Below are 27,830 nucleotides of genomic sequence, written 5' to 3'. Positions count from 1 at the left end.
CAAAAATGTCTAAAAACCTGTTTTCGATTTGTCCTTATTATTATTAGGTGTAGATTGCTGAAGATTTTTTTAATTTAGTCAATTTTAGTATAACCTGTTAGGGCTAGGGGGCAGTATTTACACGGCCGGATAAAAAACGTACCCGATTTAATCTGGTTACTACTCCTGCCCAGTAACTAGAATATGCATATAATTATTGGCTATGGATAGAAAACACCCTAAAGTTTCTAAAACTGTTTGAATGGTGTCTGTGAGTATAACAGAACTCATATGGCAGGCCAAAACCTGAGAAGATTCCATGCAGGAAGTGGGCTGTCTGACAAGTTGTGTTTCATCTTGGCTCTTTTTATTGAAGACTGAGGATCTTTGCTATAACGTGACACTTCCTACGGCTCCCATAGGCTCTCAGAGCCCGGGAAAAAGCTGAACGATATCGAGGCAGCCTCTGGCTGAAACACATTATCGCTTTTGGCAAGTGGCCGATCAGAGTACTATGGGCTTAGGCGCGTGCCCGAGTCGACCCCATGCTTTATTTTCTTTCGTCTGTTTACCTAAACGCAGATTCCCGGTCGGAAATTATATCGCTTTTTTATGAGAAAAATGGCATAAAAATTCATTTTAAACAGCGGTTGACATGCTTCGAAGTACGGTAATGGAATATTTAGAATTTTTTTGTCACGAATTGCGCCATGCTCGTCACCCTTATTTACCCTTTCGGATAGTGTCTTGAACGCACGAACAAAACGCCGCTATTTGGATATAACGATGGATTATTTGGGACCAAACCAACAATTGTTATTGAAGTAGAAGTCCTGGGAGTGCATTCTGACGAAGACAGCAAAGGTAATAACATTTTTCTTATAGTAAATCTGACTTTGGTGAGTGCTAAACTTGCTGGGTGTCTAAATAGCTAGCACCGTGATGCCGGGCTATCTACTGAGAATATGTGCTTTCACCGAAAAGCTATTTTAAAATCCGACATATCTAGTGCATAAAGGAGTTCTGTATCTATAATTCTTAAAATAATTGTTTTGCTTTTTGTGAACGTTTATCGTGAGTAATTTAGTAAATTCACCGGCAGTGTTCGGTGGGAATGCTAGTCACATGCTAGTCACATGCTAATGTAAAAAGCTGGTTTTTGATATAAATATGAACTTGATTGAACAAAACATGCATGTATTGTATAACATAATGTCCTAGGGTTGTCATCTGATGAAGATCATCAAAGGTTAGTGCTACATTTAGCTGTGGTTTGGGTTTATGTGACATTATATGCTAGCTTGAAAAATGGGTGTCTGATTATTTCTGGCTGGGTACTCTGCTGACATAATCTAATGTTTTGCTTTCGTTGTAAAGCCTTTTTGAAATCGGACAGTGTGGTTAGATTAACGAGAGTCTTGTCTTTAAAATGGTGTAAAATAGTCATATGTTTGAGAAATTGAAGTAATAGCATTTCTAAGGTATTTGAATAATGCGCCACAGGATTCCACTGGCTGGTACGTAGGTGGGACGATTTGGTGCCACCTACCCTAGAGAGGATAAGGCTGTAGCGTAACAAAATATGGAAAAAGTCAAGGGGTCTGATTACTTTCCGAAGGCACTGTAAAAACAAAGCATTTGTGTTTAGTGAGTCCACCAGATCAGATTCAGCAGGGATGACCAGGAATTTTCCTGTCCTGCTAAGCAATCAAAATGTAATGAGTACTTTTGGCCGTCAGGAAGATGTGTGGAGTAAAATGTATGGAGTAAAAAGTACATTCCTTCTTTAGGAATGTAGTGACGAAAAAGTCTAAAATATAAATAGTAAAGTACAGATACCCCAAAAAACGACTAAAGTAGTACTTTAAAGTATTTTTACTTAAGTACTTTACAGCACTGGTCATGTCAGTATACAGTTACTTTAAAACTAACTTATGATATGTTGCACATCTACTTCGCTACCTTGGAGATGAGCCAAGGAGGACGACAGATGAGAACATCATACCAGTGGAGCCCTTAGAACAGCAGCAGCCAGGGGCAACAGGAAGGGAAGAGGATGACACAGGCCCAAAACAAGTTACGGTAACCCAGTATCCCCTTGACCGTTTTGGATTGCAAAACTAAAGAGACACACCAGACAAGACACAGAGACAGCAACAGAAGAGTAGATGATAGAGCGAGACACCAGACAAGACACAGAGACAGCAACAGAAGAGTAGATGATGGCGAGGGACACAAGACACAGAGACAGCAACAGAAGAGTAGATGATTGCGAGGGACACCAGACAAGACACAGAGACAGCAACAGAAGAGTAGATGATGGCGAGGGACACCAGACAAGACACAGAGACAGCAACAGAAGAGTAGATGATGGATAGAGACAACAGACAAGACACAGAGACAGCAACAGAAGAGTAGATGATGGCGAGGGACAACAGACAAGACACAGAGACAGCAACAGAAGAGTAGATGATGGCGAGGGACACCAGACAAGACACAGAGACAGCAACAGAAGAGTAGATGATAGAGCGAGACACCAGACAAGACACAGGGACAGCAACAGAAGAGTAGATGATGGATAGAGACAACAGACAAGACACAGAGACAGCAACAGAAGAGTAGATGATGGATAGAGACACCAGACAAGACACAGAGACAGCAACATAAGACTAGATGATGGATAGAGACACCAGACAAGACACAGAGACAGCAACAGAAGACTAGATGATGGATAGAGACACCAGACAAGACACAGAGACAGCAGCAGAAGAGTAGATGATGGCGAGGGACACCAGACAAGACACAGAGACAGCAACAGAAGAGTAGATGATGTCGAGGGACACCAGACAAGACACAGAGACAGCAACAGAAGAGTAGATGATGGCGAGGGACACCAGACAAGACACAGAGACAGCAACAGAAGAGTAGATGATGGATAGAGACAACAGACAAGACACAGAGACAGCAACAGAAGAGTAGATGATGGATAGAGACACCAGACAAGACACAGAGACAGCAACATAAGACTAGATGATGGATAGAGACACCAGACAAGACACAGAGACAGCAACAGAAGACTAGATGATGGATAGAGACACCAGACAAGACACAGAGACAGCAACAGAAGAGTAGATGATGGCGAGGGACACCAGACAAGACACAGAGACAGCAACAGAAGAGTAGATGATGTCGAGGGACACCAGACAAGACACAGAGACAGCAACAGAAGAGTAGATGATGGCGAGGGACACCAGACAAGACACAGAGACAGCAACAGAAGAGTAGATGATGGATAGAGACAACAGACAAGACACAGAGACAGCAATAGAAGAGTAGATGATGGATAGAGACAACAGACAAGACACAGAGACAGCAACAGGCGAGTAGATGATGGCGAGAGACACCAGACAAGACACAAAGACAGCAACAGAAGAGTAGATGATGGAGAGAGACACCAGAAGAACAGAACAGGCCATAACAAAAGAGATTAGACAAAGGAGACAGTAACAAACAAGAATCTGAGACAAGACACAGACAGCAACTAACAAGACACAGAGAAAGTGACAGATGAAAGTGACCGAGGGCAGATGGAGAGAGAGAACAGAGGAGGGTTGAGCACACATTAGACTGTATGACTTCAAGTTGTTCTATAGATTCTAATTCATTGTATTTATTTGCACAAATTATAACAGGCAGTGAAAAGGTAAAACATGGTTTACAAAGAATTTGCAGGTGAGGTGAAAAAGCCTGTGAAATGACTATTAAAACAATAGCTTCCTTTTACACTTTTTACAACCAGGACAGGACGAGAAAGGAGGGTAGACAAAAGAGACCGCATCATAGAAGACTAAGAGACAGCAAGGGAAGAGGGAAGACAAGAGAGACAGCAGCAGACAACACAGAGAAAGCGATGGAGAGAGGCAGAGGAGGGATGAGCACACAGACTGTAACAATTAAAGCTGCTCTATGGATTCTAATTACTGCACCGCACGTGTGTGTGTGTGTGACTGTGTGTGTGTTTTGGTACTGTGGGATTCTTAATCAGTTTGACTCATTGGACAGGTCAGAGTCCATGTTTGAAGTTGTTGATCAGTATGGAGGTTTTTGCCAATACACTGTAGATGCATGTGTTCCAGAGTAGAGAGTGTTCCAGGTAGAGAGACCCACAGTAGCTATTGTAATTGAGTACTGGCAGTGTCTGCTGTGGCAGGTGGAAAGGAGCAAGTGTGTGTGTGTGTGTGCGTATTTCAAACCCATCCCTCAACTGGTTAGGCAGATAAATTAGTTTAATGTTATATGCACATGACAAAAGTAGTGCATAAATCACTTCTTAGTGTACAGAACAGGTCTGGTTTACTTTACACACTACATGTGTCATGGCTGGAATATGATGAGCTAGGCTGAACTGTGGGATGGCTTAGGTGAAAACAACCACTAACGTAAGTAAGCCTTAGGGAAATTACACCGAACCTAAGTCTCTTTTACACCCTTAACATACATCACACCGTTCAGATGTATCCCTGAGCTTTAGCCTGAGCTCACCACAACGTTCACTCTTTATGAGCTCCCCTTGGGTTCATGTCAGCTAGAAGTACCTCTACATGTTCTAGTTTTTCTTCTCTCTCTTACACATTCTTTCTGCCATACACTTTTGCTCTTTCTCACTTTCAGCTCCCCCTCACTCTCCTTCCTCCTACCCTCGCTCGGCCTGACGGCCTCTCACACCTTTGATGTATTTACTCTCTCTGCTTCTTTCTCTCCCTTTCTCTCCTTTCATCTGTCTGCCTTAATGTCATACCACCTCTTTCTATCTCCCACGCTCTCTTTACCTCCACTGTCTCTCTCTATCTCTCTCATTTGATCTGTGACTGTGTCTTCTACCCCCTCCATTTATCTCCAGTGGTTACTCCCTCCCTCCCTCCTGTCCTGATGTTCTCCTTCCCCCATTCTCTCTTTCTCTCTCCCCTTCTCTGCTAAAAAGACAGATACAAGTCAAGTCTTTCTCTCACTATACCCTCTTTCCTTTATCTCTTAGGTCTCTTTTTGCCTTCATTATTCACTTTGGTCATATCACCCCATAGTACTCATAGAGTGCCCAATCAAAAACGCATATTTTGACCAATGGGTAAAAAAAAAAACATTAATTGTGTAGACACTCCTCTAAGAAAACCAATGGCTCAAACATCATGTCCCCATCATAATCCTTTCAAAGGTTCTTAAGAGTTTTTACCTTTGTAGGACGGCCAGAATTAGGGTGACTTAATCAATGGAGACCATAGAAAAAAAAGTGGTAGAAAATCTGGAAAATTGCATCGCGTCAGCTAGGCTGGATTCAGTGCAAGAATTTAGGCTACTGGCTACCTGACAGGCTCACTTTCCTGTTAAACATCTTTCTTTTCGACTCCGCGGGACATAAAACAATATAGAGGTAAGATGGATATTGTTTTTGAGACGTATTTTAATATACGCTTTTCATATTAATTAGAAAATTCCTGTTCTTTTTCAAAGATTTCTCACAAAAACAAGTGTATCTCTGTGAAATGTCAACGGCGCACTGAGCGTATACTAAGCTATTTCTTTTCAAAGCATTTTATTTTAAATTCAGCTCGTGCCGTGCTAATTTAGATTTTTGCGACCCACGTAAACAACTTTGAAGACGAAGACACCAAAATGTAAAATCCTCAAAAGTTGTCACGAGAAACCTGCACCACTACGTCAGAGCTCAGTGCTTATTTTCAGATGTATTAGGTTATGAAATCTGACTTTTTGGATATAATGCTAATGATATGTTAGAGAAAGACCCCACTGAACGATTCAGAACATGAATAAACATATTTGTCTTGGTAAATTGTATTTTATAACATAAGGAAGTGTCACGTCCTGGCCAGTATAAGGGTTAATTGTCATTTTAGTTTGGTCAGGACGTGGCAGAGGGTATTTGTTTTATGTGGTTCCGGGTGGTGTGTTAGTTAGGAGGGCGTTTGATTTATTATTTCCGGGTTTTGAGTTATGGTCTATGTTGATGTATTTCTATGTGTAGTCTGGTTGATCTATTTCTATGTTGAGTTAATTGGGGTGGACTTCCAATTGAAGGCAGCTGTGTGGTGTTGCCTTTGATTGGAAGTCCTATATTAGTTGGGTGTGTTTGTCTGTGTATTTGTGGGAGATTGTTCTGTGTTTAGCCTTGTGCCTTGCCAGACTGTTTGTTGTTTGTTCGTTCGCTTGTGTTGTTATTTTGGTGTTCATTTTGGAAGTTAATAAACGTCAAGATGAGCTTACACATACCTGCTGCGTTTTGGTCCTCCATTACCAACGACAATCGTGACAGGAAGTTATAAAAATAAATAAGAGTCGCCCACTCTTTATTTAGTTTTGTAGCTTACAGTTCACAGCTTACAGCCTTTCTACACAAAATAATTGTATTTAAATATATATATACAGTGCCTTGCGAAAGTATTCGGCCCCCTTGAACTTTTCGACTTTTTGCCACATTTCAGGCTTCAAACATAAAGATATAAAACTGTCATTTTTTGTGAAGAATCAACAACAAGTGGGACACAATTATGAAGTGGAACGAAATTTATTGGATATTTCAAACTTTTTTAACAAATAAAAAACTGAAAAATTGGCCGTGCAAAATTATTCAGCCCCTTTACTTTCAGTGAAGCAAACTCTCTCCAGAAGTTCAGTGAGGATCTCTGAATGATCCAATGTTGACCTAAATGACTAATGATGATAAATAGAATCCACCTGTGTGTAATCAAGTCTCCGTATAAATGCACCTGCTCTGTGATAGTCTCAGAGGTCCGTTTAAAGCGCAGAGAGCATCATGAAGAACAAGGAACACACCAGGCAGGTCCGAGATACTGTTGTGGAGAAGTTTAAAGCCGGATTTGGATACAAAAAGATTTCCCAAGCTTTAAACATCCCAAGGAGCACTGTGCAAGCGATAATATTGAAATGGAAGGAGTATCAGACCACTGCAAATCTACGAAGACCCGGCCGTCCCTCTAAACTTTCAGCTCATACAAGGAGAAGACTGATCAGAGATGCAGCCAAGAGGCCCATGATCACTCTGGATGAACTGCAGAGATCTACAGCTGAGGTGGGAGACTCTGTCCATAGGACAACAATCAGTCGTATACTGCACAAATCTGGCCTTTATGGAAGAGCGGCAAGAAGAAAGCCATTTCTTAAAGATATCCATAAAAAGTGTTGTTTAAAGTTTGCCACTAGCCACCTGGGAGACACACCAAACATGTGGAAGAAGGTGCTCTGGTCAGATGAAACCAAAATCGAACTTTTTGGCAACAATGCAAAACGTTATGTTTGGCATAAAAGCAACACAGCTCATCACCCTGAACACACCATCCCCACTGTCAAACATGGTGGTGGCAGCATCATGGTTAAGGCCTGCTTTTCTTCAGCAGGGGCAGGGAAGATGGTTAAAATTGATGGGAAGATGGATGGAGCCAAATACAGGACCATTCTGGAAGAAAACCTGATGGAGTCTGCAAAAGACCTGAGACTGGGATGGAGATTTGTCTTCCAACAAGACAATGATCCAAAACATAAAGCAAAATCTACAATGGAATGGTTCACAAATAAACATATCCAGGTGTAGAATGGCCAAGTCAAAGTCCAGACCTGAATCCAATCGAGAATCTGTGGAAAGAACTGAAAACTGCTGTTCACAAACGCTCTCCATCCAACCTCACTGAGCTCGAGCTGTTTTGCAAGGAGGAATGGGCAAAAATTTCAGTCTCTCGATGTGCAAAACTGATAGAGACATACCCCAAGCGACTTACAGCTGTAATCGCAGCAAAAGGTGGCGCTACAAAGTATTAACTTAAGGGGGCTGAATAATTTTGCACGCCCAATTATTCCGTTATTTATTAGTTAAAAAAGATTGAAATATCCAATAAATTTCGTTCCACTTCATGATTGTGTCCCACTTGTTGTTGATTCTTCACAAAAAATTATAGTTTTATATCTTTATGTTTGAAGCCTGAAATGTGACAAAAGGTCAAAAAGGTCAAGGGGGCCGAATACTTTCACAAGGCACTGTATATATATATATATATATATATTTAACTAGGCAAGTCAGTTAAGAACACATTTACAATGACAGCCTACCCTAACCCGGACAACGCTGGGCCAATTGTGCGCCACCCAATCACAGCCGGTTGTGACACAGCCTGGAATTGAACCAGGGTTTGTAATGACGCCTCTCTCACTGAGACACAGTGCCTTAGACCGTTGCGCCACTCAGGAGCCCTATCAGGGTGTGCTCCAGCTCATGCTTTTTATTATAACATAAGGAAGTGAAATTTCGTCACCAAAGCGCATTTTCGGACACTACATATTACTCAGATCAATTGCCGGTATCACATTCTCACTGGAAAAACATGTTATTGGTGATATTAGAACAGATAACCAATAGCTCCCTCACACAGGAAAGAGTAGCCTAGAGAGAGTTTCCCTGAATGGAAGTTTCTGACTGACACATGCTTCACTCTGGGCTAGAGAGGGTTACAGGTGTGTATAGTGGGGATAGAGTTTCTCTGTGTGTTGGCAGCGATGCAGGTGTGTATTGTAGAGAACATTTCCCTGTGAGTGTGCATGGGTGAGAGCGTGTATGTCATGGCTAATGATTGAGTCGGACATATAAAGTTCTCTTATGTGTGTGTGGGTGGGCAGAAGTGTGTAGATATCTGTCGGCGTATATGATTTCTAAAGGTGTGTGTGTGTGTGTGACAGTGTTGGGTGTGTGTAGGCTGACACATGTCGGCTGACACAGGGATGGGAACTAACCTCGTGTTTTCCCTTCATCCTGCAGACTCGAATGTCATTCTTATTGGATTCCCACGTCCGCTTCTAGCAGAAGAACACAAAATGACATGACCGGAGGGTTATCACACTGGGGTATGATTTAATCAGGTGTATGTGATACCAGTGCGGTCACACAGTTAGCGTGTGTGTGTTTTGTGTGTGTGTGTGTGTCTCTCACCTTGCTGTAGAATATTTCGTCCCCTGACATATTGTCCAGCTCCACTCTATATAGATCATCTCTGGAATATACATCAGGAGGGGAGAGAAACAGGGGGGGAAAGCAGAGTGGATCAAAATGGTTTTACAGTGACCTTATCATAAACCGGTCGACATAACTGCTGAAAGATAAAAGTGAGGATTGTTAGGGGTGTGGTATGGATCATGGCTCAGAGGTGATGGTTGATGTTGTTGGTTACCTGGCTCCTATGTAGAGTGTGCGGTTGACCTGGAGCACTGTGTGAATGTGCAGCTCCTGTCTCTGTGAGGAACGATGAGCTCTACCCACAAACACAGGGTACCTCCTCACCACTGAGAGAGAGAGAGAGAGAGAGAGAGAGAGAGAGAGAGAGAGAGAGAGAGAGAGAGAGAGAGAGAGAGAGAGAGAGAGAGAGAGAGAGAGAGAGAGAGAGAGAGAGAGAGAGAGAGAGAGAGAGAGAGAGAGAGAGAGAGAGAGAGAGAGAGAGAGAGAGAGAGAGAGAGAGAGAGAGAGAGAGAGAGAGAGAGAGAGAGAGAGAGAGAGAGAGAGAGAGAGAGAGAGATGTGGTTTATTGTACTCTTATATTCCAGGGGATGGAGAAAGACGTAAAGGGTTGAAGAAGACAGTGAGGAGGACACAGTGAGAGAATGAGACAAAGGGGGGTTAGAGGAAGCTAGTAGCAGAGGGAGAAACATAAGGGAGGGAGACAGAAGAGAGAGAGGGGGGATAGACCCAGTTAGATACAGCATGGAAGAACAGGACACACTGCGGGGAGGGTGGAGAGGACACAGTGTCATTTCCATAGGGACTCCTCTTCAGGAGATTGAGTGGGACCTCTGTCTCATTGTCCTTGACTGCAGAGAGCCACATAATAATACACATCCATCCATCCATCTATTTATCTCCACCTCCTTGCCCTCTCTCCCTTTCCACATCTGCCTATCTATCTCCTTTTTCTCTGCCTCTCTTCAATCTCCATCCCTCTCTATCTTCTCTCTCTTGCTCCCTCTTTCTTCAGCTCCCTCTCCCTCTCCATCTACCTTTCCATCTCTCTCACTCCTCTCCCCTTGAACTAGGTTGATGCTCAATCAGAAATGCAATAAAAACAACGACAAAGCAATGACCTCAGATCGCAGCGCCATAATATTAAATCAAAGAGGCGAGGAGAGGAGAGCATTAAATCTTTCATTCTTGCACGCTCAAGGAGAAACACATTTTTCAGTGCTGCTATCCATCCCTGTGACACGCTTGTTTTGTGTGAAAACAGCTCCAGACCAAGGCTGTGACCTCTAACCTTTCTGTCCTGATGGAATACTGAGATTCACCAGAGGGCCATTCATCAATGCTACTGATACCATACATACATAAACACACACTCAAGTATGCAAGCAAGCGCACAATCACACACTTATGCGCAAATGTCAGCGCACAAGCTGACAAATGAACAAACATGCAGGCACGCGCATGGACGCGCACAAATGCGCATGCACGGAGAATGACACATACCCTCTAAGGGAGCATAGCTTAGAGGACCAGGCTCCTCTGGGAAAGAGCTGTGAGCCAATTGAAGGAGCAGGAGGAGAAACATGAGGGGAGGGGCCATGGTCGTCATGGCAGCACAGCACGGGCACTAGACACGGAAAGAAAGAGAGAAGGGAGAAGAAAATAATCAGTGACCAGTCCTACAGGTACAAATCACACCAGAAATGTTATAGTCTCGTACAGATTCTGATTGCAACAGATTGCAAGAACACACACTCTATAACACTCTATAACACACACACACACACACACACACACACACACACACACACACACACACACACACACACACACACACACACACAGCAATTAAACAGTTGAGACATAAAGTATGGTCCACAGAGCAGTGTAGGCGTGAGAGAGGGCTGGGGCAGGACACACTCTATCACACACACACACACACACACACACACACACACACACACACACACACACACACACACACACACACACACACACACACACACACACACATGCTGCCACCAATCTGGCTTTAGCAGAGTGACCATTGTGTCAAATGAGGTGTAATGTTCCCTCTATTGTGTAGAATGGCAATCCATTGTTGAGCACTCCCAGCTGAACGTGACGACCTAAGCCATATACCACCCGAGAATCATACATAGAGACTGAAGCCATACAGGGAACCCTACAGGGGGCATACACCATAACATCCTATATAACAGAGAAGACTGAGGGCAGCTGGAGAACAACAGACTAGCTGAGGGAAGCCACACACAAGCTGAACAATCGCCATGCACTTAATAGAGCCCAGTGACTGGTAACGCACAACAATCCTAGTCATTCATTCAGCTGCAGTAAAGTCTCCTGTCTAGGGTGATTTACAGTCAGTGCATACTGTAAGCACAGCGTGTGAGTAGAACAATCTTCCATCTCTCTGACACATTTCAACTGGTGCCTTCCTGAATCACAGTGACCTCCCGACCAGGGGTCAAGAAGGCAGTGAATTGTGGGTAGACCGAGGGAGGAAACAGATTTAGGTCTTAACAAAACAATAAAAGGCCATCAGAGGGTCATACAGCCGAACCTCTCTTTCACCCTCTCTCCCTCAAACACACACATATGCAACAGATGCGAGCACACACACACATACACACGCGCACACACACACACACACACACACACACACACACACACACACACACACACACACACACACACACACACACACACACACACACACACACACACACACACACACAATCGCCTCCCCACCCCCACCCAAACCCCACAGCGCAGGGGTGAAACAGTCAAATGTGGGCATCCACAAGCCCATGCATCAATCAACACATTGCTCTCTATAAAACCAACACAGTGAAATAACAGCAGGGCTGACTTACTGCCACGCATAAATAATGAGAAAGATTGTCTGACACTCTCTACACACCCAGACGTTTAAATGTCATTGTTTTTCGTTGATTCCTCAGAGGCTATGGCCTATCCTATATAAACACACACTGAGCTACAGTATAGTGCATGCATTCCGGGTTGGGAGCGGTTTCATTTGAACTCAGTCAATTCTTTATGAAATTCTTTATTAAGGGAAAATTGTAGCAACATGTATTTTCATTCAAGATTTTTCCCATTAGAATTGTAATTGTAATGGAGCTGAACCCGACCCTGTACGGGGCTACAACTCCCCTCCAACTCTCTAAACACAGTCCTCACCTTCTGCTGTTTCACACTTGTACCACGACGGGAGATATATTCAGTGCTATGGAAAGAACAAGTTCTCTTTGTCTGAGAAACTAATTGAGGGATATAAGGAGGGATGATGGAGGAAGAGGGGAGAAAACTGAAAAGGAAATGAAAGGAAAGTACAGAAGAGGAGACGAAAGGAGAAGACATGAAAGGAAATGAGAGTGGGGGAAAGGAGAGGGGGCTCAAAGCTTGAGGTAGAAAATATCTTGAAGAATTTTAATGAGAATGTGATGGAAGGGTGGATGGAGGGATACGATAAGAAAGAGAGGGAATGAGAAAGAGGGGAACAGAGAGACATAACAGCTCAATATCTATGCTGTTTCAATCATATCGACCCACCTCACTCTTCCTCCATCCCCCTGTCATGTCCTCCCCTCATTCCTCTCTCCCCCTCTCCTATGATTTTTCTCAGAACGTAGCTCAATACAGAAACTATGATAGGTGAGACAGTATGGAACGTCGATAGGAACCTTGGTTTGTTGCTAAGGTGATAAAATGACCGTTTTTTGATACACACATATAGCCATGTACACACACACACATTGTAAACTCTGTAACACAACAGAGCGAAAGCAATTTGAGTGACACCAGATTGTCACAGGTAGTCACATTGACACTGAAGTATGCTGATGATGAATCACACACACGTACACACACATGCACACACGCACGCACTGACTCACACACAAAAACACACAACTCAAATGATGAAGCAGCCTCATAAGGCCAGTTATTGATCTTTGAAATCCCACTCCAGATCTGGGCCAAGGGAAGACTATATCGCACAGCACTATTGGCTATCGACGATAGGTCTAGGAGAATATATAGACCACTATTGGCTACTGTATGTCACAGCAGGTGATCGGTTATCTATGTGAAAAAGGGGCACCGTTTTTGTTGTTGATTCCTTTGAAGTCTGAGCCTGCTTTAATTGAACCCGCTTTTAAATGGGGTGAGAGAGAGAGAGAGAGAGAGAGAGAGAGAGAGAGAGAGAGAGAGAGAGAGAGAGAGAATAATGAAGTGACATGGCTTCTACGGTAACCAACTGTGGGATTCAGTAGATCTAATGAGAGCGACAGTGAAATGTTATATTCACATCACTCCCACAGCATTACCCAAATCAGGAGGTTAACTGAATGTGTTCATCACCTGACTGGCTCAATGACTCTCTTGAGGGCCAACTGCATTCATTGTCAAAATAAATACATAGTTAAATTGTAGATAGCGTTTGTGATATATCAAGAGTAGAACCACATAGGCCGCTGACTCTCATCTTGAAAAGGATTGTCAAGACCAAAACATGTGAACGGGAGTCTTTTTTTCATCCAACTCTTCAGTCTGATAAATACCACTTTAGATTTGCAGGTGATCATGCCTTTATTAGGACCCCCTAACCAAAATCAATACTCATTGCATTAGCATTTCAAATGCAGAATAGAGAAACAGCATTTTAATGGATCCCCTGGTAGATTCAGTACATACCACTTGAACTACAGTGGAGGACTAGGTCATTCTAATGCATGAGAAATACAGAATAGTCCATATCAAGGCCCACAGCATTTTTTATACACAATAAATATAGACCTGCACTTTCTTATCAGGTCGTGAGCTACACAATTACTGAAGAATGTGAGAAGGTAATTACTTTCTGCTACTGTGCTATCGAGGACAACTCTTGCTGCTCCGGATGACCAGGTGCTTTCATTCTCCGAAGCTGATGTGAGGAAAACTCTCAAAAGAGTGAATACTCACAAAGACGCTGGCCCAGATGGCATCCCTGGCCGTGTCCTCGGAATGTGCTGACCAGGTGGTGGGCGTCTTTTCGGATATCTTCAACCTGTCCCTGTCCCAGGCTGTAGTCCCCACCTGCTTCAAGTAGACCACCATTGTCCCAGTGCCCAAGAAAAACGAAGTGACATGCCCAAATGACTATCGCCCCTTTGCACTCACCCCGGTCATCACTCCAACAGATCCACGGCCGTAACACATCTGGACAAGAGGAACACCTACAGTAAGTGCAAATGCGGTTCATTGACTACAGTTTAGCATTGTTCTCTCCAAGCTCGACACCAAGCTCAGGAGCCCTGGGTTTGGACACCACCCTCTGCAACTGGATCCTGGTCTTCCTGACGGGCAGACCATAGGCTGTGAGGATTCGCAACAACACCTCCGCCACACTGAGTCTTAGCGCAGGGCCCCCCCCCAGGAGTGTATCATCAGCTCTCTACTGTACTCCCTGTCAACCTACAACTGTGAGGTTCGAACGACACCATCTGCATCATCAAGTTTGCTGACGACGCCAGGCCTGATAACCAACAACGATGAGTCAGTCTACAGGGAGGAGGCAAGGGAACTGGTGCCAGGACAACAACCTCTCCCTCAACTTCAGCAAAACAAAGGAGTTGATTTTTTACTTCAGGAGTCAGAGGAGGGAACATACCCCAATTCACATCAACAGGACTGCAGTAGAGAGTCAGCAGTTTTAAGTTCCTCAGCGTCCACATCACCGATGACGTGATATGAACCAACAACACCATCACTCTTGCCAAGAGTGTGCAACAGTGCCTCTACTTCCTAAGGCAACTTTAGAAATTCGACATGCCACACGAGGGTCCTTTCCAGAATACTACCATTGCACCATCGAGAGCGTCCTGACCTGTTGCATCACGGCCTAGTATGGGAAATGCTCCATCTACGACCGCAAGGCCCTCCAATGGGTGGTGAAGACGGCCCAGTATATCTGTGGGACCGTACTCCTACCCATCAAGGACATACACTGTAAATATTGGACTATAAATAGTGGCTTCCTGTATTATACTTATGCTAAAATGTTCATTCTATCCTACTGAGCCATTTACTTTATGTTTGTATTTTTATCTTTTATTATCTCTTATTGTTGTTGCATTGTCGAGAAGGAACCTGCAAGTAAACATTTAGTTGGACGCTGTATGTGTATCCTATGACTAATAAAACTTGAAACTTGAAAATGTGTTTCTTTTGGATCCGTATTATTCCAATATGTTGTGGTGCGTGTTCTATTAGTGTAAAACGTGTCCTTGTGTTTGGGTCTGGGAACAGAGTGATGATGAGGACTTTATCACCGTTCTCCTGCACCTCTCTCTCTCTCTCTCTCTCTCTCTACTGCAGCCACTCTTCCCTGTGCCCTGTTACCATAGCAACCGATAGCAATTGGAAATTAATCTAACTTGCCGAATAACTGCAATCACTGCACCAATTCAATTAAACGTACTCTCTCAAAAGGAAAACATGACTGTAATCCTGAATGGGGATGAGTAAATGACAGGAAGTTAGCCGATGAGAAATAACCTGTTTACAATGTGATAAGTTGTGCCATTTTAAATCCACTTTAAAAACACAGCCACAGATGAGTCCACTAATGAGTTTGATATTCACACTTCTACCAGCAAAGGAAGTGGATAGGAATACATGACTGCCTAGCTCTTTTACGGATTACCAATAATTATGGCTCTGATTCCGCTCCTAGCCTGTCATTCTAAATGAGGTGTTCTATTGTGCTGTGGTCTAAGTGTTCCGTGGCATTATCTAGATTGTATTGGACACTGAGCAGTTCTCTGAAATCACAGGCTTTTAGGGAACACAACATGTTCCAACTCTATACAACGTCAGTGTCATGTCAGGTTGACTGAGAGAGATGGAAAGATATGCAGGAGGCAAACAATCACCTGACACTATTTATTTCTGAAATGGTAATCTTTCTTTCTTTCTTTCTTTCTTTCTTTCTTTCTTTCTTTCTTTCTTTCTTTCTTTCTTTCTTTCTTTCTCTCTCTCTCTCTCTCTCTCTCTCTCTCTCTCTCTCTCTCTCTCTCTCTCTCTCTCTCTCTCTCTCTCTCTCTCTCTCTCTCTCTCTCTCTCTCTCTCTCTCTCTTCTACTCTCTCTCTCTTCTACTCTCTCTCTCTCTTCTACTCTCTCTCTTCTGCTCTTCTTTCAAGAGCCCATATGCAGGTTAAAATCCCTGAAGAAAGTAGCGGGGCCTGAGGGGATGGGGGATAAACTGGGATAACTGGGTCACCTTCACCATCAATGTGTCTACAGTACACTACATTCACTGGTTACATGAATGGACTGACACTGACAATGATAACGGTTGAGTGTTACGGCATAGGTAATGGAGGTAGATGGCAAAAGGGCAGGCAAATTAGTTATGAACGTATGCAGACAAACACACACACACTAACACACACACTAACACACAGATATAAGCATAGAAATCAATGAGATAAGGTCTTTATCTAATCAAGGAGGGTGTGTTATTGGATACCACAGCCTTCCCTTAAGTGTGTAACTGTCTGGGGGCCAATCCCAGTTAAGGGAATATGGCGTTTTCTCTGTTAAATATCCTAATGCACTTTTCAATCTGCAGAGTAATTTATATGCTAATGCCCAGGTTATGTCTGCATTAGATTCCCTGGCAGAGTGCTGAACGTTATCATGGAGAGGGATGGAGGGAGAAAGGGATAGAGAGAGTGAAAAAGAGAAGAAAGAGAGAGAGAATTTTCCCCTGGGTCTATTATGCCAGTATGTAATTATAAAGAGGCTGGTCAGACCTGGAGTGTAGCCAGTCAGAGAGCACCTCTCTCCCCCTCTATCCCTCTCTCACAGGTCCCACTCTCTGGAGGTCCAGTGTTGGGTGAACATGTCTACATGCAACTCGTCTGGAAACTGTAAAATATAGAATTAATCAAACTATTCAACATCTCTGAAAAAACGTTTTGGTAAATAAAAAATAATGGTGTAGTTTTAAGAGTTACTGTCTTTTAGGAACAGCTGATCTAAAAACAGTTATAAGGAGAGTTGATCATTGAGGAGCCCTAGGAGTGATTAGACAGCTTATCCTAGGTCAGTTATTGAGGAAAGTCGAGAAGAAAAGTGCCCTATAGGAGTGGTTAGACAGCCTATCCAGGTGGTAAACAGGCAGATAAGAGCTAGAAGAGGTCACACAGCCGAGATCTCTATTCTAATTAACATAATACCTTAGCTTCTAATTGCCTTTTTTGCATATTCATCCTCAACTTGGCCCGATCTCATGCTCTCTCTCTCTCCCTCTCTGATTCAGAGGGGTTGGATTAAATGCGGAAGACACATTTCAGTTGAATGCATTCAGTTCTCTCGCTCTGCATCTTTCTCTCTCTCCTTCTCCCGTTCTCTCTCTCCCTCTCGACCTCCCTGCAACCCCCCCCCAGACAGTACATGTTATTCTGGTCTAACTAATGGGGAGTGTTTAGCAGTACCCTTGGCTTGTCTTTGAGTCCTGAGTGAAATATCTCCCCAAGCAACAGAAAGCCGCAGCCCAAACACACACACATAGGGAGACACACACGCACACACACACACACACACACACAGGCAGACACGCATGCACGAATACACACACACACCCACATAGGCAGACACCCATGCACACATGCACACCGAACACATGCACATGTTCGACTGCATCGCACACACATTTTATAACTTGGAGCTGGGTCTGCAGCAGATGTATGTGTTTATTTATAGTGCAGTACTACGCTACAGCCGGATTAGACACACGCACGCTCACAGTACTGAGCTGCAGCAAGGGCAAACGTTAGCTATTACACAGAGCTCAACTGCAGCAAACCCATATGCATTCACAGCACAACACTGGGATGTCGAGCACATAGAGCAAGGGTCATCAACTAGATTTAGCCGTGGGATGATTTTTTTTCTTGAGCGAAAGGTCAGGTGGCCGGAACATAATTACAAATAATTTGTAGACCGAAACATGAAGAAGCCCAAACAGATATAACATTTTGACTAAAACATACCATTTCAAACTTTGCTTACATTCTTATACGATCATAACATTAAGAACACCTGCTCTTTCCAGACTGACCAGGTGAATCCAGGTGAAAGCTATGATCCCTTATTGATGTCACTTGTTAAATCCACATTAATCAGTGTAGATGAAGGGGAGGAGACAGATTAAACTTTGGGACAATTGAGACATTGGATTGTGTATGTGTGCCATTCAGAGCGTGAAGGGGCATGACAAAAGATTTAAGTGCCTTTGAATGGGGTATGGTAGTAGCTGCCAGGTGCACCGGTTTGAGTGTGTCAAGAACTGCAACAGTGCTGGGTTTTTCACACATCAACAGTTTCCTGTGTCTATCAAGAATGGTCCACCACCCAAAGGACATCCAGCCAACTTGACACAACTGTGGGAAGCATTGGTGTCAACATGGGCATCCCTGTGGAACGCTTTTGACACCTTGTAGCTCAACGGTAACACAAAGGTAACTCAATGGTAACTCAACGGTAACTCAGCAGTTCCTAATGGTTGGAATACTCAGCGTATATCTCTCTATTAAGTGTGGGAATCATTTAAAACAGATTTCAAAAATGTAAATCACTTGAAGCTAATTTGCCGGTGTTTTTGTCTTTCATGTCCAATAATTAAATATATAGTGCATTCATGAAAGTATTCACCTATTGACCTTTTCCACATTTAAAGCCTTATTCTAAATTCGATTAAATATTTTTTTTTCCTCATCAATCTACACCCAATACCTCATAAAGACAAAGAAAAAACATGTTTTTAGACATTTTTGGAAAATGTAAAAAATAATCTAAAATAATATAACATGACATTCACATAAGTATTCAGACCCTTTACTCAGTACTTTGTTGAAGCACCTTTGGCAGCGATTACAGCCTTGAGTCTTCTTGGGTATGACGCTACAAGCTTGGTACACCTGTATTTGGGGAGTTTCTCCCATTCTTCTCTGCAGATCCTCTCAAGCACTGTCAGGTTGGATGGGGAGCGTCACTGCACAGCTATTTTCAGGTCTCTCCAGAGATGTTCGATCAGGTTCAAGTCCGGGCTCTGGCTGGGCAACTCAAAAACATTCAGAGACTTGTACCGAAACCACTCCTGCGTTGTTTTGGCTGCGTGCTTAGGGTCATTGTCCTGTTGGAAGGTGAACCTTAGCCCCAGTCTGAGGTCCTGAGCGCTTCATTAAGGATCTCTCTGTACTTTGCTCCGTTCATCTTTTCATTGATCCTGACTAGTCTCCCTGACTAGTCTCCCGGTCCATGCCGTTGAAAAACGTCCCCACAGCATGATGCTGGCACCACCATGCTTCACAGTAGGGATGTTGCCAGGTTTTCTCCAGACGTAATGCTTGGCATTCAGGCCAAAGTGTTCAATCTTGGTTTCATCAGACCAGAGAATCTTGTTTCTCAAGGTGTGAGGTGCCTTTTGGCAAACTCCAAGCGGGCTGTCATGTGCCTTTTACTGAGGAGTGGCTGCTGTCTGGCCACTCTACGATAAAGACCTGATTGGTGGAGTGCTACGGAGATGGTTGTCCTTCTGGAAAGTTCTCCCATATCCCCAGTGGAACTCTGGAGCTCTGTCAGAGTGACCATCGGGTTCTTGGTCACCTCCCTGACCAAAGCCTTTCTCCTCTGATTGTTCAGTTTGGCCAGACGGCCAGCTCTAGAAATATCTTGCTGGTTCCAAACTTCTTCCATTAAATAATGATAGAGGCCAGCCACTGTGTTCTTGGAGACGTTCAATTTTTTGGTACCCTTCCCCAGATCTGTGTCTCGACACAATCCTGTCTCGGAGCTCTACGGACAATTCCTTCAACCTCATGGCTTGCTTTTTGCTCTGGCATGCACTGTCAACTGTGGGACCGATAGGTGTGTGCTTTTCCAAATCATGTCCAGTCAATTGAATTTACCACAGATGGACTCCAATCAAGTTGTAGAAACATCTCAAAGATGATAAATGGAAACAGGATGCACCTGAGCTCAATTTCGAGTATCATAGCAAAGGGTCTGAATATTTTTGTAAATAAGGCATTTCTGTTTTTTATTTTTTATACATTTGCATAAATTTCTAAAAACCTGTTTTCACTTTGTAATTATGGGGTATGTGTGTAGATTGATGAGGAGAAAAAATATATTTAATCCATTAGAATAATGCTATAACATAACAAAATGTGGAAAAAGGGAAGGGGTCTGAATACTTTCCGAATGCACTGTAAATAAATCCCCTGCGGGCCACCAGTTGGGAAACCCTAACATAGCAGCATACGCAGACACACAATAAACACATAATCACAAGAAAGTGTACATGTGCAGACAGGCACACACAAACACACTCCCTGAGCACCTATACCTATACAGTATAGAACATGCCATACCCTGTGTTTGATTGCTTGTAATTAAGATAAATATAGTCTTTGCCATAGCAGAGCAGAGATGATTGCTGTACACTATGACCATATGGGGTCTGTACAGGTATTGCATGTGCACCAGGCTACACGTGTGTAAAGACACACTCAAAACATGTACATACACACACACACACACACACACACACACACACACACACACACACACACACACACACACACACACACACACACACACACACACACACTCAAACATGTGCACACACTTATGCATGCATGTGAGCACATGCACACACACACCCTCTCCAATGAACGTGCTCCCTTCCTCTCTCTCAGGTATAATTGTGTTGCTGCTCTACTCCTTTGCGTCTCTCTCAATTTTGACTCTCCCCTGATGAAAATACATAATTAAGAGAGACCCTTGGCGTCTGAAATTGGAGGAGAGAGGGAGGAGGAGAGAGGAGGAGAGAGGGAGTAGGAGGGTGGAGGCGAGAGGGAGGAGGAGAGAGAGAGGAGGAGAGAGGTAGGAGGAGAGGTGGAGAGAGGGAGGAGGAGGGTGGAGGCGAGAGGGAGGAGGAGAGAGGGAGGAGAGAGAGAGGAGGAGAGAGGTAGGAGAGAGGGAAGAGGAGAGAGGAGGAGAGGGAGATTATCTCCAGCAAAAACAAAATCAGAATATAACCAGCATCTCCAGACAAAAGACTCTACTGTGCCTCTGTCTGCCAATAAAATCCTCATCCAGCTTTTTCTTTTTGCTACGATGCCTTTTAAATGGCTTTCTTTGGCTTACAGGCTCTGTGAACTCTTTCTCTTGGACGGGTAAAGCAGCAAACACTTCAACAAAAAGAGTGTACTTCCAAGAAACTCCCAGCTACTCTCCATAAGAAGTAAGAAGTCAAGGGGAGCAGACAAACTAGGATTTTGAAAAGGTTGTTTGAGTCAGTGTGAGGCACACAAAGTGGACGGCTGCTTTAATGCAAACGAGCACAAGAGACAAGATACAGACCATGGAATAACCGTCATCTTTCCAGAGGGCAGAAAAGGAAAAGATAAAGTTATCGTATTCAAACTCACAGTATAGGAACAATTGTTCACTGTCTGTATATATTTGCATTATTGTGCTATAATGGAGTTATAGTAAACTAGATAAGAAAGCAAATAGGCCCATGAAAGTGACCGAAAGGCTACATACTGCAAATCTTAAAACAAATCTTAAAACAAATGGTTTACAAAAGGAGTAATCTAACTCTCCTTCCTATGTCTAGTAGTGTTTATAAGAACCTCACCCTGTTCTATATTAAAGTTCTCACTCCTCTCCTGTCATTTACAGTAGGCCCTACACATCAACTTTGCTTTAATATTCAAGTGCAGGTCCTAGATCAGCCGTTCCCAAACTATTTTGGTGCTATGATGACCTGCCTAAAGTCTTTAGAATTTCATTATCACCCTCAAGATGAACAAACAATTTTTCCAGCCACAGCCCATTTAATCCACACCTCAAATAGGACCTAACTGTCACTCGTCAATGGGTTCAGACACACCATTTGGGAAAAAGTGCCCTAGATTGATTCTAATCAGAATCTCATCCTGAAAGGATAACGATCTCCCATCAACTCTAGTTAATATGGCAACATGTGGGAAACATGAAAGGGTTCAGCATCAAATATCCACTAAACACATGCTCTGTACACACGCACACACACACCCGTCCTGAACCTACGTGCTATTAGGTCCCTGGTTCGTTTTAATACGAGCGTAGCAAAGGCTTCGCTACACTAGGGGATCCAGGGCTGAGGGATCTGAGAGGCATGTGTTGCAGAAGTGAACACACATGTTAGCATCACTCGACGGTTGTGTGAGACCTCATGCTGGGCATCAGACTCTCTTTATAATGAGCAGAGCTCAGGGGAGACATTATTGATGAAAGAAGAGCATACAACTTAAAACATAAATACTCAAATACGTTCCTAATGTGTAATAAATCACTGCACAGAGCCTTTTATCTAAAGCAATATATCACGTATAGATAAGTGCTTATATATAGAAGCACTTATCTATACGTGACCCATGCAGGAATCAGATTCCACCCATTCAGGTCGGCGACCACCAGAGCAAGCAACCTAAATGGAACTGGGTGAAATAGTTGGGGGGGGGTTTTCGGTGTGAGCTGGTTTGTTTTTGGTACCTCCTCTCCTCACAACAAGATCTACATTCTGATGGGCAGTACAATGGCCTGCCTCCGGGAGCCCAGCACCTCTGCCCTCTTTATGCTGAAGAATGGCTCCCTGACGTCCTTGCTCCCAGGACCCCAGCTGGTATAGGTCACCGAGCAGATGCCTGCACAGCCAGGGCCCTCTGATCCTATAGACCCTGGGGTATACAGAGGCTTCACAGGGTTGCTTTGAGAGTGTTGATGTAGTGCTGAGGAAGTAAAAGACTGGACTGTCTGGGCGGTTAGGAGGACATCGGGACACACTCCATACTGGTCCATCGAACAGAAGAACATCAGCTTGCACCATATAAGTTATGGGGCCTCAGTAGCCTACATATCCTTTTTGTGTCACATCTGGATATTTCAAACCTGGATCATAAATTATGATTAACACATGCACTGCCACATAGTACTGCCACTTCAGGTCTCAGGGAAAGCTACTCGTCATGCACGACTGGTTCACTGGCCAACCTCTGTTACTCGTGTATTGAACTAGAGCAAACGGAATGTGTGAGAAATCCTCACCTACTCTAGTAGGAAATGGAGGTAGTGGACAATAAAAAAGTGCTATTTTATTATTCATGTTTAAATAATGAAGCAGTTTAAATAATTAAGCAGCACTTTTTACTCAACCTCCATTTTCCTCCCAAATAGGCATTTAGGAAGAATAACAGAGGCAAATGGTGTTTACTCATTTTACAGCTAAAAGTGAAACAGCATTTCTCACACTCTGCAGTTTTGAAACCAATCAATCAGTGTTTACCAGTGTAAAAGAAGCATGGCCGTGGGAAGATGTTTAGGGGTGGGGGGTGATGCATTTGCCCAAATTTCTCTCCCTGCGCAGCTGGCTGCTATGTCTGTTTTTTCATTTTATTTCAGAAGTAAACAAGAACAAATAGTTTGCAATTGCCATCTTGGTCATAGAGGAACAGAATGAAGAGTCTACACGTCTGTTACCAAGACTTATTTAGTACATGAACCGGTTGGGTGCTGTCTGAAGAGCGCCTAGGGGAAACACTGGCTGCACATGTTGTTCCTGTAGTGGGGTGAGCACCTGCTCACAGGGCTGCTGTGTGGCTGCCTGTGTCCAAAGCAGGGAAAACAGGGAAACCATTCACACTCCCTTAGACTGCATGCCTCCCCCTCTCTCTTTTCATACTCTGTCTCTCCATTTCTATCTCTCGATTCTTTCTACTTTCTGTCTCACTCTCCCTCCCTTTTCTCTCTCAGCCCCTCTCTCCCCATCTCTCTCTGCACTTCTCTCCATGTCCCTTTACTCCCCCCTCTCTTTCTCCTCCCCCTCTCTACGACCAGAGGCTTTTCTTTGCCTTGACAAACTCGGTGTGAACATTACCCAACAAGTAATTTGGTCAGAACCCAGCATCTCCACAATCTCCCTCCATGAATTGGCTTATACATGCTGGTCTTTACATAATGCATGGCTAGAATCGTAGAGGTGCAGGTACTTCTGTACCTCCTAGGACCAAGCGATGCTCAAAGTTGTCGTTCACCACGTTGAATCCACACTGAGTTTCGGGCTGAAACGGGAAGAACCAATCACCGACGAAGGGGCGTAGACTTCGGCTACCGAACTTCGGGTTGCGTCGAGAAAAAATGTTGTGTGCACGAATAGCTGAAAAAAACTTTACCAAAGACCAAAACGCACAAAAGCATCACAAAATGTCGGCATAATATATGCACAATCTGTTCGGATGCCTTTAAAGTCCTCTACTGGAACTCGCTGGCCTTGAACATAAAGGGGGAAGTTGTAAACAATAAATAATACATAACGGGTAAATCAATCTGCCAGCCCCAGAAAGTCCAGCAGTAAGTGAGCAGTGTTGGGTTCTTTAAGGAAGCCGCAGTGGGCTGTAAGTCTGATGGACACAAACACAGAGAGTGGGTGGTGTGTTGGCAGCCCAGGCTTTAGTGTACAGTATATTCAGCCTGCCTGCCTGCCTGTGGGATTTAGACCAAATAAGCTCCCTGATGTTGATCCCTCTTCTCTGAAGCCTCTCTTTGGTCATACTACTTGGCCCTGCTAGAAAGGACATAAATACAACTTTATCTTGTCATAAATGTGATTATAGACACTAACCTTAACCTTAGCCCTAATAAAGACCACAAAGCTCATCCAATTGTCCATTCAATGTCCCTTCAAGCATGGCCATCTGGTGTCTACTCCTCCTTCTCCTTCACACTTTCAGCTCTATATGGGAATGCTATGACCCTGCTAACTTCCCTTAGAGACATTAGTGTCACCTCCCACTCACAGTCAGAGATATAGAGTTCAGCAAACCCTGTCATCTCATCTCAAGTTCCAAAGCCATTACATTCCAGCAAGTGTACACAATAAAATACACAATAGAATGTCATGTTTTGCAAGTCTTACAAGAGTCTTACTGTCACGTCCTGACCATAGTAAGATGTTATTTTTTATGGTAGAGTAGGTCAGGGCGTGACAGGGGGTGTTTTGTGTTTTTCTATGTTTTGTATATCTATGTTTAGATTCTAGTTTTTATATTTCTATGTTGTTGTTTTTTGGGATGATCTCCAATTAGAGGCAGCTGTCCTCGTTGTCTCTAATTGGAGATCATACTTAAGTAGGGGTTTTTCCACTTGTGTTTGTGGGTAGTTGTCTTCTGTTTAGTTTATGTACCTGACAGAACTGTGTGCTTTTGTTTTCACTTTGTTATTTTTTCTTTAGTGTTCTGAGTTAAAATAAATATTCATCATGAGCACTCGACACACTGCACCTTGGTCTACTTTCTACGACAGCCGTTACACGTACTAGTCTCACAAGTGTTGGAAAGCACATTGGGTGTGGATACGGTGGGAACGTGTGGGTCTGAGCAAGTGTGACGTCAATGATGTTTGTGGAAATGTGCTGTATGTATGTGAATGTTAAGTCCTTTATTGTTTTTGCCTGTTTTTGCCTATGTATGTTGGGAAAAGCAGCAAGAATAGGTGAAATAAAATATATATTTTTAAAGAATGTCATGTTTGCTGCACCCTGTATGCATGGCTCTGCTCCCGCTCCCATCGAAAACCCTATGGACCAATCACAGGCAATCCAGAGGCCATTTGGAATGAACAGGGTAACAACAGGGGGCGGCAGTCTGGGCATACTTGTTTTACTACCAATATAATTAGTCTAGTTAAAAGTACAGGCCAGTGTTTTATATTATACTACACTTAGACCATAAACCATGGAACTAGTGTAATTCCATCACTGAAAGAATAATGAGCCAATCAATGGAGTGACAGAAGTCAAATCACCATGTCTGACCTTTGGTCTAAATCACTGAAAACCTTGAGAAAACATAATTATTCAATGTCACTGTTTCATGCCAATTACTTACCTCAGGTCATTCCCCAGGTTCAGAGTCACACTGTACAAGAATGACCCAAGGAATTAAACAAAACGAGCATTATGTGCCTCATGCATAGGGGTGAATAAGAGCTGTGGTTCCATATAGGATCAGTATGCCTATGTAGACTAGTTGACAACATGATTAAACTCATCGTCTTCACTATATTGTCATCCTTATGATCAGAATTCTTACTGGTGTTGCATGTTGACATTGAAAGCAGTTATAAACATTTATGATCATATACCAATAGGCCCACATCCAAATACTGGACGACATCAAGTGATGCAAAACATGACAAAATAATACAAAATCAATGAATCCATCATGAAAACAATGATACATTGAATAACACAAAGAGCACAGGGCCCAGACAGTAGCAACCCCAGGAGACAGATACGTCAAATGAATATGCCACACGAGTATTTTGTCATTATCAGTAACCCAAAGCATTCAATGGCAGGCAGCTAATTAAACATACATGCGTGTATTCAAAGCATGCACATCCAAACCAGCAACATAAGGTGCGGCCGCGACAAAAACGCTTCTACGGTCGAACGCAATACCTGTTCACCATCGTCGCCATACCGCTTAGCTCACTCACCATTGACTGTGCGAGACCGACAGGTATGCGGGCTATGTCTGGCTGGGTACCAGCCGTCTTCTCGTAACCTATACAGATCGGGTTTTCTACAACTCTCAAATCAACACAAAGGGTGAAGCACAGCACGGAGCCGTTATCCCCGCAGCTAGCCTAATATCAATCCTCTCCATCGCACCTGTCTCTTCATCGAGTGGCTTCTACGCGTAACCGTGGCATCTCAGTTATCTTTCAGAGAATGCGCCCAGACCAGTCCGGACCTTTCCAATAAACCTTTCCCGGATGAAAGCGAAATACGGTACATGCAGGTGCAGTGGTTTTTGTAGTCTACATTCCAGTGACTTGGCTGAAAATGTGAATATTTTGCGGACACCCCTGCAAATCACAACATTAAAGTAGAATCGGTGTAGAGGGGTAAGCAAGCATCACCATCAAATGACTAGAAAGCTTAGGCTATATGTGCAGGCAAAATACTCACCAGTCTTTCAATTCAGTCTTAATTCATTCACACAGTTGTGCAGTCTTTCCAGGACTGTCAGCCCGAGACAACGGCTCTCCTCCCTGATTTGAGTCGGCACTGGTCAAGCTCTTATCACAGGCTGTATTGCATATATATATTCCTAGACAATACTTGGTTCAGGAAGAACACCAACGCAGAATGTCTCCATAGCCAATAATACATCAAAATACCAAACCAAGACCGATACAGAAATATTCACGGCAGGGGCCCATTGCAAAACGACACAGCACCCCACAGTGCATGAATGGGGACGTCCTTGCTCTCTTGCGCTCTTCCTTTCTTACTCGCTCGCGCTTTCTCTCACTCACACAATTCAATTCAATTCAATTCAAGGGGCTTTATTGGCATGGGAAACATATGTTTACATTGCCAAAGCAAGTGGAGTAGATAATATACAAAAGTGAAATAAACAATAAAAATGAACAGTAAACATTACACTCACAGAAGTTCCAAAATAATTAAGACATTACAAATGCCATATTATGTATATATACACAGTGTTGTAAGGATGTACAAATGGTTAAAGTACAAAAGGGAAAATAAATAAGCATAAATATGGGTTGTATTTACAGTGGTGTTTGTTCTTCACTGGTTGACCTTTTCTTGTGGCAACAGGTCATAAATCTTGCTGATGTGATGGCACACTGTGGTATTTCACC

At 43.4% G+C, this 27,830-nt stretch overlaps 1 protein-coding gene across 2 annotated transcripts in view; it reads right to left on the bottom strand.

Annotated features, from left to right (window-relative positions):
• LOC106600027 (semaphorin-6B) overlaps nt 1-27,463 on the bottom strand; it is a 72,425-nt gene extending 44,962 nt beyond the window's left edge. Inside the window, exons 1-5 of one of the 2 annotated variants that reach the window (XM_014191361.2) lie at nt 27,130-27,463; nt 10,514-10,637; nt 9,228-9,339; nt 8,990-9,050; nt 8,794-8,856 (exon numbers count right to left, since the gene is read on the bottom strand). In XM_014191361.2, the coding sequence (XP_014046836.1) occupies nt 8,794-8,856; nt 8,990-9,050; nt 9,228-9,339; nt 10,514-10,619 (342 nt within the window). In that variant the 5' untranslated portion in view covers nt 10,620-10,637; nt 27,130-27,463. Of the gene's footprint in view, nt 1-8,793; nt 8,857-8,989; nt 9,051-9,227; nt 9,340-10,513; nt 10,638-26,654; nt 27,091-27,129 lie in introns of those variants that run through there. The other variant, XM_014191360.2, reaches the window with a different exon arrangement.
• Between the last annotated feature and the right edge of the window lie 367 nt (nt 27,464-27,830).

Source organism: Salmo salar, chromosome ssa03, assembly GCF_905237065.1.
Source record: "Salmo salar chromosome ssa03, Ssal_v3.1, whole genome shotgun sequence".
NCBI classification, from domain to species: domain Eukaryota; kingdom Metazoa; phylum Chordata; class Actinopteri; order Salmoniformes; family Salmonidae; genus Salmo; species Salmo salar.
This window is presented reverse-complemented; position numbering and strand designations above follow the sequence as displayed.